The sequence below is a fragment of the Petaurus breviceps genome, unplaced genomic scaffold, assembly GCF_028583685.1.
Source record: "Petaurus breviceps papuanus isolate PSGF00001 unplaced genomic scaffold, PetGlider_PUasm1.0 187, whole genome shotgun sequence".
Classification (NCBI taxonomy): Eukaryota; Metazoa; Chordata; class Mammalia; order Diprotodontia; family Petauridae; genus Petaurus; species Petaurus breviceps.
Window position 1 is genome coordinate 25,917,316 of NW_027185799.1, and position 14,787 is coordinate 25,932,102.

Sequence of the window (14,787 nt, forward strand, 5' to 3'; positions counted from 1 at the left end):
CCCAACACTGGAGCCGGTGCTCTTACTCGCTGAGCCACCTGGCCGCCTCTGCCAATGTGATTTTTCTTAAAGCACAAGTCTGACCATGTCAAATCCACCTACTAAATCAGTTCCATATTAAATATAAAGTCTTCTTTTTATCATTTCAAACTCTTAAAAACTTGACTTCTGTCTACCTTTCCATTTTTCTTACATTTTATCTCCCTCCATATACTCTACATAGTTGAACTGGGTCATGTGCTATTCTTCAAACATAACTTCATCTCCCAGTTCCATGACTTTGTACCAGTTGTTCCCCCAGGCCTGGAATATCTTTCTGACTCATCTCCACTTCTTAAACTCATTGACTTTTTCCATGACTCCTCTTAAAACCCACTTTCTACAGGAGATCTTTCCCAGTGTTACTCCTCCTTCCACTGTTAGTACTTTCTTTCTGATATTACCTTTCAATTCTGTACATATCATGACTGTACATCATTATTTACATGTTGTCTCCCCATCTAAGCTTCTTGAGGGCTCAGTATTTTGAGAGACAGGATGTTTTTAGAAACTTTTTTGGATCCTCAAAGCTTAACCTGAACCACAGTAAAAGTTTAATAAATTATTGTTGATTGACTTAAAAAAAAAAAAAAGAAAGCGGGGGAAAGGGAGGCATAAGGACTGAAGAGAAGGTTCAGAATAGCTCCTGAGGGGACTGAGATAAGGAATCAGTTAGGAAAAGAATAAAAGCACCGCCTTGCTACAGAGAGAATCCATTTTTAATCAGATAACATGAACTTGTAATATATTCAGTCTACACAATTGTTGTGAGACCTCCAGCTGTGTTCAGCAGCTCATAAATAGGAACAATGAAAGGAAGTAGATGGTGGGAATAATCCAAGGCTGAGGTTTGGCAAGAGATGAGCAGGGATAAGAAAGCAACTAGAGAGTGGATGACACCACAGAGTTAAAATGGCTTCTTGTTGTTCAGTTGTTTTTTAGTTGTGTTCAATTCTTTGTGACCCCATTTGAGGTTTTCTTGGCAAAGATACTGGAGTGGTTTGCCATCTCTAGCTTATTTGACAGATGAGGCCAACAGGGGTAAGTGACCTGCCCATGGTCACACAGCTAATAAGTGTATGAGGCCAGACTTGAACTAAGGAAAATGAGCCTTCCTAACTCCAGGTCCAAAATTCTATTCACTGTGCCATCGAGTTGAAAATGGTTACTGGGTTGTTTTGGAGAAGGTAGAAAATGAAATGAGATTAGGGAGATAGGGAATGAAGGGTTTTAATGAGGTAAAGGATAGATTTAGGAAGGATGAGGTATAGAGAGAGATGGAATGATAGGAGGTTATGGTCAGACAGGAGAAAGTCAGAGTCTCCAATCAGAGAAGCCAAGTGGGGCAAGTGGGTCATGGAAAAGATCTGACCCTTGGAGTGATCGATCACAATCATAAGGTTTGCAAAGTGGGCATGATGGGTGGTATTTCTAGCCCTAAGTGCTACCACAGTCCCAACAAGACCTGGAATCTCAGAACAGGTGACCTCAACTCTAGCTCCACTGGAAATTCAGGTTTCCAGCTGACCTCTCTAGTTTGATGTTGTGTAGCACCCCACAATTTTTTGGGGGGTAGACAGGGAAGAAGGAAAAAAGTGTGGAGAGAATGAAAATTAAAGAGATTAAATCTTTTCCATTTTTAGAATTCCACTAAATGCATTTATAGAATAATTATAATAATTAGCATGCAAAGAGTTTTACTGCTATTATCTTCACAACAGCCTTGGGAAGTAGGTGCTAATTATTAATCCCATTCTACAGATGGGGGAATTGAGGCAAACAGAAGTTAAAGTGACTTGCCCAGGGTCACCCAGCTATAAGTGTCTGAGGTCACATTTGAATTCAAGTTTTCTTGACTCCAGGTCTAGCACTCTATATCTTACTGGGCAACCTAGATCCCAGGACTCAGGATTTAAAAAATGTAAAAATGTCAAATTATAAACTAAATATATTTAATCCAGTCAACTTCTCTTTGTCTTAGAAAGGAAGCATGAGGTAGGAGCAAAAATGCTAGACATGGAATCAAAAGACTAAGTGTCCAGATCCAGCTTTGACACTTATCAGTTATTTGACTTGTCAAGTAATTTCTACCCTATGAAATTCCATTACCTTATTTGGTCAATGGGGATGACAATAATAATAATAATTATACAGGCTATTTAACATGTCTATCATAAGAAAAGGGCTTTGTAAACTAAATGTTAATTATTATTATTATTGGGAGAAAAAAGAAGAAATTATTTATAATCTAAAATCACAGGTTGAGTCTAAGATTTTGTTAGATCTCTACCAGAAAAAATCATGCTAAACATAGCCTTAACAATAACATTTCTAAACATTAATAAATACTAAGTTAAATCAATATAAGATTCTATTCAGAATGCATCTATCATTGAGAAAACCATCCTGAAATGCAGGTAATTTATTCCCCAAGTAGAGGGTAATACCATGCCAGAAAGGCTATTCTGCTTTTGCTTTTTATCCCCAGCACCTAAAAGTGTCTTGTACATACTAGAAGCTTAATAAATATTTATTGTGCCAGATTGAATAGTCCGTGGCTGGCTTTTTTCCTTAGTAAAAGTTTTACAAGTTTACTTTTATAGAGTAATAGGGAACACTTTGTATTGCTGATATACATTCTGGTTCTTGACTTTAATCTTAAGGTTAAAGCATTACCAATTAGATAAATTCAGAAAATCACTGTAGGTATGGAGAAAATGGGAGGGGAGGGAAAGAGAGGGATGAAAGTTAAAAGGACTTTTGAAGGGGATTGTTTGTGAGATTGATCTTTTCTATTTATGAAGAAAACAAACAAAAAATTACTGTCCAGAACTGAGCTGTATATGTCTTCAACCCATGACTAGGCACAAGTTCTCAGGCTCCAACTTCTTTCAACATTACCACTACCTGCATCAGTAACATCTAGTTCCCCTATGGCAGCACTTAAAAAACTTATTCAAACCACAATCCATTTTTGAACTCATTGGGCAGAAGGGGCTGCAATGTAGAGAGTGGGAGCTAGAATGAGTAGCAAAGAGAACTGAACATAAAGGTTTCTGGTGATGAGATTTTATTATCTCTTTTTAGAAGTTCAAAAATTAATCTTTAAATCAAAATACACTTAGAGATTTGCTTACATCCTTAAATATGTAATCACTGTCCCATCATATTTCCCTAAGGATCGTTAAGAATGGGCTGAAGCGCAAAATATTCTCTTTATCTGCAAAATTTCCATCTCATTTTTACGAACAATGGTGTCTTATAAATAGCAAAAGTAAACGACTTATTCTTTAAGCAAACTTTTCCTTCTCATATAATGCCTCTGTGCTTGAAAAATTCATGTGGGAGCATGAAATAGCTTACTTTCCTAAGTGGTCACTATAACTTTGGTCACAACTAATAATTTGTATATACATCTGAGAGATTTCTGAAATTTTCATAACATCTCCTGGAAGCCTGGATTATGGAAGGTGAGTAGGTAATTGACAATAAAAGAAATAAAGGACATTAAGCCATAATCATTAAAAATATACTAGAGGGGGAAACAGAATACCAAAGGGAGTTAGTCATATTTTTCCCATCACTGCAACCTTGTCCTACAGCAAAACAGCATTTATTTTTACATGGAGAGAGCTGTGAAAACCTACTAACCCTTTCCCAAAACAGGAAGACATGTGAATGTGTGCCTTTATTGCTTTCCAATAAATAGATTATTTAGAATTATCTTATATAAAAAGCAGAATCAATAAGCAAATTTGGCAGGCTACAGAATAACCAGCAATAATTTTTTCTTGCATTTAACAGTCTAAGTTTAGACCTTCTTATGCAGCCAGCTTTTTAGAATACTGGTCAATATGACCATGCACCTTTCAAGAATTAAATGGACTTTGCCAAGAAAAAGAAGTAATTTAGAAAATGTTACATTATTTAGGATCTAGCTGTGTAAACTGTGCTGGGCTAGTTATTCTGATCTGTATTTGGCCACTGGACCCAGATGGCTCTGGAGGAGAAAGTGAGGCTGGTGACTTCGCACAGCCCTCCCCCATTCAAATCCGATTCACTTGCAAGTCATGGAATCATCTTCCTGATGTCATGATCCTCTTAGAGAATAAAGGACAAATGACACAAGTACAAACCACCACAAGTGTAAACTGTGTACTGGTCATTGGCTCTTAAAGCTTTACAGTTTGAAATTTTAAACTAGGAAAACAGGATGGAGAAAGAACAAAACACTGTGTTAAGAATAAAGCATTTTCTTCAATAGCTGTGAGTAGCCCTGCTTCTAAAAGGTACACACTTTTTTTCTTTCTCTTGAACTTAATGCAAAGACTAACAACCTAAAATCTTTTAAAGTGAAGAGGAGGGATTTGGGTGGATTAGGGAAAGGAAAACTGAAGATAATTTAAATTAAATATAGGTAAATTCTAGGAAAAGGAGGAAAATGGAGGCACAAACTTTGAGCTTATTTGCTTAAGTATAAAACAATTATGAACGCATAAAATGAATAACTCTTTCGGGAAAAGTAGACATCTAAATAGGATCTTATGTTGAACAGGGAATTAGACTAAGTACCTGTGTTAAATTTAAAGGGTATGAAAGGTATAATTGGTTCAAGGAGATAACTTGGTTTATTCAAAAATGCCCAGGTTAAAAATCAGCAGTTTGGGGGTATTTAAAGCAATTTTATACAAACCATACTAGGAAAACTGCATTTAATCATTTAGGTGGAGTCATAAGTAAATGAAACAAAGGATAACTGGAATTAAAGACCCGAATTAGTAAATTTAGGCTAATACTATAAAATGAAAATAGTTTCTACTGGACTTAAGTTTTTTGGTTTCAGTGTTATTTTAATACTAAACTGGCTAATTTAGTCCTTAGCTAATGCTAAAAAATAGAAATAGTTTCTACTGGACTTAAGTTTTTTGGTTGCAGTATTATTTTAATTAGATAAGAATAATGACAGATCTGCCACTAACTAGTTTTGTGATCTTGTGCAAGTCTTAAACAACTGTTTGGGGCCGAGTTGAGTCTCTTTATCTATAAAAAGAGATAGCTGGACTAAATAATCTGTATGGTTCCTTCCAGTTTTAAAAATTCCATGCTTTCATTCTAATTTAATTATCCTTGGATTACTAGTCTTATGAACTCTGGGAAAAACTGAAAAATTCAGAAAATGAAACTGGTTTTGACAAAGAAAAATGTTAGAACCTCATATATAGATAGTACAACGACTGTGTTATTGCTAGTAATCAATAGACAAACACCTTTCTTTATTGTTTGAAATCAGTGCTATCAAGTGCTTATTTGGGTAGTTTAATGGATTTTTAGAATCATGGAATTTTAGAGCTGGAGGGGAATTAATTTTGTTTTATTTCCTGATTGTCTTCTGAATCCCAGACCTACCTACTTTAATCCTCTGTTCTACTTGGCTCTTGAATAACACAGACCTGGCTAAGTAAAAGTGTCATTGATGCAAGGTCAATGCAGAATGAATAGTTCATAGTATGGGAAAATGAAAATAGCAGAAAAATGGCTATAAGAGAGAAGGGAGCAGTGGAAAATTTTAATAAAGGAAATACTTGATAAAATTTCATATTATATTCATGCACACTAGGTTTTTTTTTTTTGATAAAGCAATCGGGGGTAAGTAACTTGCTCAAGGTTACACGACCAGTTATATCTGGGTGTGGTGCTGAGTATCTGAGCCTGGATTTGATCCAGGTCATCCCGACACTGGAGCCGGTGCTCTTACTCGCTGAGCCACCTGGCCGCCCCTAAGCAACTGGGGTTAAGTAACTTGCTCAAGGTTGCACGGCCAGGTGTTTCTGGGTAGGTGCTAAGTGTCTGAGCCCGGGATTTGATCTCCAGGTCTTTTCAACACTGGAGCCGGTGCTCTTACTCACTGTGCTACCTGGCCGCCCCGAGGTTTTAAAACACTAAGATAATTATCTTCTTGTTCAATTCTTTTTGGAAATATCATTCCATCCCTGAAAAAAGTAACCATGGGAAAATAGGAACTGAGAGGGGTAGTGAAATATACACGTATGCAGAGATGGGTTAGTATCAGAAAGTTGAGAAACAAGCCTCCCTTCCACTGCGGAGGAATAGTTTCTGACCATAGATAGTTGAGCCTAGGCCATTTATGAGGAAGAGGTACAGAGTTAGATACTGTAGTAGAAAAGAAGATTTAGGGTGGTCATGCTACAAGTAGATGGTTCGTTTCTTTAATTCATTTTAACAGCTTTTTCCCAAAAAGTGAATTTCTGAAACGAATGTTTTGTACCAAACTATGGTATTTCTTTCCTTTCTGAATGTCAGTATACCGATATTCTGAAAAGGACTTTTAAAAAAATGTCTGAAGAGCTAAATGTTTTGTTATAAGCAGAACTGATAGCAGAGACTGTACAATGGACATAAGAGTATGGGAAAGGCTGTAAGTCTATATAGTAGACTCAGTTCTTCCATTTGAGTTAATGTCAGCTGCACAGAACTGGGCTGGGTAAAACTAATCTCCAGTGATAATTTGCATGACCATACCTTTGCTTACAATACAGCTGGATTTATATTTCTTGAGAAACATGAAAGAGTAAATAAGCATTCCACATAGTTGTGATGAAAAGCGACAGGCAAAACTTCCTTGCCCTTGAAGACCCTGAACACTGATGAAAGATTAAAAGCAGAGAACAATGCATTCTGCATTAAGTGGCAAGAACAGAGAAGAAACCAAAAAGGGTAGAACATGAAAAGGTGGAGAAAAGACATGGCACAAGAAGGCAAAAGCCACTCCCTTTTTTGCAGCAATAGAAAAATATTCTGAAAACTAGTCTCAGAAGAAATCTCACCACGTATTACAAGAGGTAGCAGCTCAGCATGAAATAAAGTTACCTGCACAACGTGCCAATGTCGGTGTCCAAGTAAAGTGCTTAAACCCTGAGAATCTAAACTTCCATCTGAAAATGGACTATTTTCCCGAATGGACTTATGTTCAGAGTGTGCTGATGAGTTTCTAGGATTCTGGGCTTGTGAGGCATCTCCACAGTTCAAATACAAGCGATCCTCTCCCTGAAGTAGCACCTGCTCCTGGTTACTCTATGCAAGAGGAGACAAAGAAGGAACAAACAATTTTAAAAATTAATATTCCAGTTATTAGGCAAGCTAATATGGAAGCTAAATAATAAGTGTTGTGTTACAGGTAACCTTTGCAAGGCCCTCACTACACACAGCAATCTGTTTGTTCATCCCTTAATGACTATCCTGCATTATTCGGAACGGTAGTTCCAAACTTCTTAAACCCCCACTTCTACCTCCTTCTGCCCCTGCCCCATCCAGCTTCTCTTAATGTCCCACTCTCACTCTTCTAAGCCTTTCAATATTCTTACCCATCCTTCCATCCTTGTTCTAGGTCTCAGAAAAGGAAACTAAAGCTACCACAGTCCATATTTACCTTTAACCTTACATCCCCTCCAGTTGCTTCTGGAATCCTGCTTCTATCCCTGCTACAACTTCAATTTTTCCCTGTCTACTGGTTCTTTTCTCTTAGACTATAAATATGCTCACATCCATGAACAAAATGAAAAATCATCCTTTCCTTACACCTGCCACTCCTTATCATATCACTTATATATTACATATTATTATCCAACACTCATTAAATGCCTACTATGTGCAAGATACTACTCCAGAGTAGGAATATAAATTTTTTTTTAAAGCGATCAGTACTTGCCTTGAGGGAGGAAGGATACGACAGGCACTTAAAACAAATATAGTACAGATTAGGGAGCGATATAGGCAAAGGAGAGATTTGGTCAAAATAGAGTCTGAGAGAATTTTCATTTAGAGAGATTAGGGAAAGCTTCACAGGGGAGAAAGCATTTTCTCTCTCCATCTTCACCACCAAAGTTTAAGAAAAAGCAGATTCTATGTGCCATCTTCATTTTACCACTATCTACTCTCAGCCAGCGGCAATCTGGATTCAAGTTCCAACCATTCTATCAAAATAACTCTCTTTAAAGTCACTAAAGACCTCATCACTAGATACAATGTTCTTTTTTTTTTTCTGCTCTTAAAGCCTCCTTGACTTCTCGGTGTCACTTAACAATACTGGACTACCACCCCCTTTTTTTTTTGAATACCCTTTCCTCTGATGGCACTGCATCCTCACGATTCCCCTACCTCACCTACCATTTATTCTCTGTCTCTTTATCCTTCTACTCCTTATACTCAAGAATTTGCTAAGCACCTGTCCATAGCCCTCTTAATTGTTCCTACTCTTTCTTCCTTGACAGTCTCATGTACTTCCATATCTCCCATTATCACCTATATATACTTCCTTTCATATTCTCCCTATAGAGTTCTAGTTAAATATTTTAACTGCCAACTATAGATCTCTACAAGTATGCCATGTCAGTACCTCACATTCAATTTATCCAAAAGAGAATCAATTTTTTCCACCCATACTAAATTGCTCAGCTGCATATTGATGGAATTATCATGCTTCCAGTGGCCTAGGTTGTAACCTAGGCTCATCTTTGACTAGTTCCTCTCACTCACCCATTACATCTGAATAGTTCCCAAGTCTTTTCTACCTCATCAATGTAATTTGCATATAACCACAATTATTCAGGACCTTATTTCTTCTTGCTTAGACTTAGTGCAATAGCATCTTAGCTTTTCTGGCTTCCCTGTCTTTACTCTCTAATCCATCATTCACAGAACTTTGCAACTAATCTTCTTAACAATTTCTTTGATTATATCATTTTTCTACTCAAACCTCTATGGCTCTCTACTGCCTACCAAATATACTCTTCAGCACTCTTGGTACTCACAGCCCTCAATAATCTGGTTTCAGCTCATCTTTTCAGGTTTAATTCCTACTATTCCCTTTAACATACTGCACATTTTAGATAAAATGGACTGCTTTCTCTCCCATTCTTGTGCCTTTGTTCATGCTATTCCTCATACCCGGACTACATGCTTACCATCCATCCCCATCCCACTGCTATCTGCAAAAGGCCTTCCTTCAAGGTACACTTTAGGAGCTAACTCTTCCATAAAACACATCCCTAACTCTCCCTGGCAGATGAGAATGACTTCTTTTCACTTGTCTCCTCTCCTTTGTATGATAGTTATTTGTCTGTGTGTGTGTGTATCCCTATTCAATTGTAAGCTCTTTAAAAACAGGATGTCCTATGTGTGTATCTCCAGCAGTTAGCACAAGGCACTTATAGTATAGCAAGGGCTTATATATAAAGTAGTTGCCGAATTGATGACATCCAAAAATTGCCTCAACATTTATCTTGAAGTGCTTATGAAATTTACATGTGACATAAAGTTGGACACTTCATAGGGTAGATGATAGTATAGATTCAAAAACATCTGAAAAGGCCAAAAGAATTGGTCCAATCAAATGTGCTAAAATTTATGAAAGGAGAAGTGTAAAATTCTACACTTGGGTTAAAAAAATCAACTTCATAAAACCAGAAAAGAGAAATACATAGTTAAATAACCATTCTTGTAAAAAAAAAACATTTTTAGTGGATTTCAAATTAAGTATGAGTCAACAGTATGAGAAGACAACTGGAAAAAACAAACACTCTTCTAGGTTACATTATGAGAAACACAGGATTTGGGACAAGTGAAGTATATTTATACATTTTACTCTTCTGGTAAGGCCATGTCTGGATTATTATATTCGGTACTAGACATCCCATTTTAAGAACTTTATAGATGATATGATATGTTCCCAGAAGAGGGTATGAAGGATAGTAAGAATACTGGTAAATATGCTATATGAGGAGAAGCTGAAAGACTCAGGGACAAGATAACTTTGGGAGTGTAAAGGAAGAGCATGATATCTGTCTTTGAGTATTTGAAAGAGGAATTTAAATTGATTTTGTTTAGTCTCAGAGTCTAGAGCTAGAAGTAATGAGCAGAAGTTCCTGAGAGACAGATTTAGGCTTCTTTTAAGAAAAATTTTTCTAATAATTACTCTTTTCAAAAGTTTCAGATGTTGCTACGTTTCCCTCACTGGAAGTGTTCAAACAAGGGATAAATGATGGTTTGTTATGGATGCCATACGAGGAATTATCGGTAAGGTTCAGGTTAGACTAAATGACCCCTGAAGAAAATTTGAACTCCTAGATTCTGTAGTTATCTTTTAAAAGAATGTAAAATACATGATGATTTATGTAAATGAGAATATTTAGTAGATAAACCACATTATAAATTCTCACCATAAATAAATTTTTGTTTAAACCCATTTTATTCAAAAGGTCCAAAAAAGCACACCTAAACTTAGAGCTATTTTAATGGCAATTTTCAAAACTGTCAATAGATGGCAATGTAACTTCATGGAAGACCTTCCTTGTTAATAATGAACCAATTTCCAAGTGTGAAACTAAGGAGCTCTTAGGTGCTGGTAATATTGGAAAGGGAATAATATGGACTACTGTTGGTGGCATAAGGTTACAGAAGTGTACAGCTTTGGGATGAGCAGTAATAGCTCCAGCTCAAAGTACAAGAGACCCCAAAGGAATTTTCCTGGGCTGAAAACATGGACAACATGGAGTATACCTCATTGCCTCTCTGGTCCTCATTTACTATATTGAAAAGATCAAAAAGTGGTTTAAAAACGAACTGTAAAAGGACAGTAGCAGCACTGCAAGAGCTGTGAATTACTGCAACCATTCTGGAAAACAATTTGGAATTAGGCAAGCTAAAAATAACTAAATTGCATATCCTTTGAACTAATGAAGGCATTAATAGGTATGTGTATATATATATATATATATATATATATATATATATATATATATATATCAAGGAGGTCAAGAACAGAAAGGTCTTAATATTCACAATAGTAGCAAAAAACTGGGAACAAAGTGGTGCCTATCAACTGGAAAATGGCTGAACAAACTTTGGTATGTTAATGTCACGAGTTAATACTGCACCATAATTCAACAGGCCTACTATGTGCCAGGTTGGGCAGTGAGGTAGTGCAATGGCCTAAAGATAAGTCTTCCTGAGTTCAAATCTGGCCTCAGACACTTATTAGCTGTGTGCCCCTGGGACAAGTCACTTAACTCTGTTTGCCTCAGTTCCTCATCTGTAAAATTGGCTGGAGAAGGAAATAGCAAACCTTTGTACCCAGTACCTTTGCCAAGAAACCTCCAAAAGAGGTCACGAAGAGTCAGGCAACTGAAACTACTCAACAATAATACGTGCCAGACACTGTTTTAAGCACTAGGGATACAAATAAAAGTAAAAATGGTTCCTGCCCTCAAGGACATCACAATCTAAAGGGGAAGACAACATACAAATAACAAAGAACAAATAAAACGTGTATATGTGTGTGTATACACATATACATATGTAAAGGATAAACTGTAGGTAAGCTCAGATGAATGGCATTAGCACAAAAAGGGACTGAGAAGAACTTCTTATAGAATGTGAGATTTTAGTTGAGACATGGAGCAAGTCCAGGAAGGAAGAAGTGAAAACAAGGAAGGAGGGCATTCCATGAGGGGCAGCCAGTAAAAATGTAAGGAGTCATTAGATAGAATGTCTTTGTGAAAGAAAAACAGTGTTTTGGATTGTAGAGTATATAGAGGGAGTAAGGTATAAGAAGACTGGAAAAAGATGAAGAGGTCAAGTTATAAAGAGCTTTAAAAGTCAAACAGAGAATGCTACATTTAATCCTGAAGGTAATAAGGAATCATTGTAGTTTATTGGGGGGAGAGAAAAGGGTAGTGAAGAAGAGAAAGGGTATGACGTAGTTAGATTTGCATTTCAGGAAGTTTCTTTGATATTTTGGTAGAACATGGGTTGGAGCAGGGAGAGACTCAAGACAGGGCTACCAACTATAAGATTAAAAAAAAGGGACCTGGGTAAAACTAAGTGAACTAAGCCAAGTGAAGAGAGCAGAACTAGAAGAAAAATACATACAACAATGATTTCAATACTGTAAATAAAAAGAATACTGTAAGGCAGCTGAATCTTGATAAAGTATAATGAACAATCTTGGCCATTATAGAGTAGATGATGAAACATACTTCACTCCTCTCAGCAGGGAGGCGGAAGCCTAGAGATTTATAATATTACATATGCTATCTGATGGTTCCACTGTGCTAATTGGTTTTGCTTATTTTTTTACTATATAGTTAGTTTATACTTAATAAATGACTGCTGACTGATTAATTTTATACAACAAATAAGGGAAGATTCAATGGGGGGAGGGCTTATCAGAAAATATGTTATATAAAAACAAAAAGCATAAATACAACTTTTAAAACAACAATTAAAGAAATTAAATGGTTAATTAAATAAAAAGAAAGTTAAATTATCTACCCATATCCCTTTGTATACATTATTTCCCCATGTTTCTTTTGCTTGACCATGCAATTTGTTACAAGTTCTGATTCTTTTTTTTTTTCAGAAGGTAGGTGAATATAGGAGAGAGAGAAAATACTTGTTAACTGAAAAAAATTTAATTGAAAATAACATAAAAAAGAACATAATTTTTCAAGGCTATGTTTTTCAAGTTTACAGAAATATAAATCAGCTAGTTAGAGTCTTGCCTTTCAAAACTAGTTATTCTTTCTACTACAAGAAGAAATCCCAGTTATTGTCACTTTAATATGAAGTCAATAAAAAGTCAATGCTATTTTTCTGTGAATGTTTCTGTTTTTTGGGGGACCACTTAGCTGAAATTGTAGAAAAGCTTTTGAGAAAAGGCCATTTTCATACTTTGCTTCAATATGAAATGCACCAAAGATTCTAAAATGCCTGAGGCAAAGGAGGAAATTGAGTTAGTATGAACTCTAAAAGGCAGATGGATATGCATAACTGTCAAACAGCATTTTAAAAATCCACCAACATTTTGAAGATGGATTTTTGTTTGTTTTTGAGGGAAAAGAATGATTTTGAAAGAAACTTTAAAATTCTAGAAACCAAAAAGAAATTATTTTCGGGGTTTTTTTTTTTTTGGAGGCAGAAAGGCAAAGCAATTAGGGTTAAATGACTTGCCCAAGGTCATATAGCTAGTGTTAAGTGTCTCAGGCCTAAATTTGAACTCAGGTCCTCCTGACTCCAGGGCTGGTGCTCCCTTTACTGCACCACCTAGCCAACCCAAGAAAGTATTTTCAGGTGCAAATTTGCAAATAATAAATACTTGGACTTGAGTAGGATGGACAAAACACTTTATAAATAAAGTTTCTTTTATAGTTCCCTGGTTAGAACAGGGCCTCTAGAAGCAAAAATACAAACAGGACAGAGTGCTACCTCAATTTTTTTTGAGACTTCTTCCTCTCCCACTTTGTTCTTACTGAACCCACCTTGTTTTTATTAAACCGATAAATACATAAAGGACATAACGGACCCAGAAAGAGAACTTCTGGCACAAAATAAACGAAAATAGAAAACAAAATCAGAAACTCTAATCTATAAAATGTGAGTGGTTCAAGATTTTAACAGTATAAAATGACATCTTTTTTCAAATGGTAAGAACCCCAAAAGATAATTGAAAAAAAAATCTCTTTAAAATAATTATAAATTTTATATTTATATAAAATATATATTTATTTTAAATATACATTTATCATATATTTATATAATAGTATATTATTAATTATTAAATTTAATATTAATTATCAAATTAATTTATTTTAAAAATAAATTAAACAAATTATTAAATTATTAAGTAATAACATATTATAAATATATTTATTATAAAATAAATATAAAATAGTTATTTAAAATAATAAATTAAAAAGGTCATAAATGCCTACTTACCATACAAGGATTAACAGTGAGTGCACTTTTGATGAACTGAAATTGTAGAATGCCAGGTTGATTTGCTGAACTTTTGATGTCAGACTCAACATCAGCACTTTGAGAACCAAATCCACTAATTACCCACAGATGATAACCTTCTGCACCCCAACTCTTATGTTAAAAGGAAACAAAAAATTACTGTCAAACAACAAAAAAGCCTCTTCCATCTCACCTTAACTGTATACATTCCCATAGTATTTGAATGCCAGAATTGTTTATAACTTCTGGAGGATTACAAAATGTTGCTAAACTCAATATGGTTTAGAATCACATTAAAATTCAGTTGTTCTGAGTGTCCTTGCCCTAAACTTCAGATAGTGGAACAAAATATAGGCAACGCTGGTTTCACCAAGCCTAGAACTTTATTCTCAGAAAAATTTTTTCTCTACTTTATTATTTAAATTACTTTAATTGTATTATAGGAAAAGGGGATTGGAGAATACAAAATCACCATTTCTGACCTAGATAATGAGTCTAGATCAGTAAAAAAGAGCCTCAGGCACAAAATAAATAAATATCAAAACCTTTTTGATATTTTCTTTTTTAAAGCAATCGGGGTTAAGTAACTTGCTCAAGGTTACACGGCCAGTTATTTCTGGGTGTGGTGCTGGGTATCTGAGCCTGGATTTGATCCAGGTCATCCCGACACTGGAGCCGGTGCTCTTACTCGCTGAGCCACCTGGCCGCCCCTAAGCAATTGGGGTTAAGTAACTTGCTCAAGGTTACACGGCCAGGTGTTTCTGGGTGGCTGCTAAGCATCTGAACCCGGGATTCGATCTCCAGGTCTTCTCAACACTGGAGCTGGTGCTCTTACTCACTGTGCTACCTGGCCGCCCCTTTGCTACATATTTTCCTTTCTTCTCCCCCTACACACACACACACACACACACACACACACACACACACACACACACA

The 14,787-nt window shown here is 35.9% G+C and overlaps 1 protein-coding gene across 2 annotated transcripts in view; it reads right to left on the reverse strand.

The window, feature by feature from the left end:
• RIC1 (RIC1 homolog, RAB6A GEF complex partner 1) overlaps positions 1-14,787 on the reverse strand; it is a 154,596-nt gene that overhangs the window by 33,958 nt on the left and 105,851 nt on the right. For both annotated transcript variants that reach the window (XM_069090783.1, XM_069090782.1), the window contains exons 10-11: positions 13,831-13,983; positions 6,928-7,131 (exon numbers count right to left, since the gene is read on the reverse strand). In XM_069090783.1, coding sequence (XP_068946884.1) covers positions 6,928-7,131; positions 13,831-13,983 — 357 coding nt within the window. The remainder of the gene's footprint in view (positions 1-6,927; positions 7,132-13,830; positions 13,984-14,787) is intronic.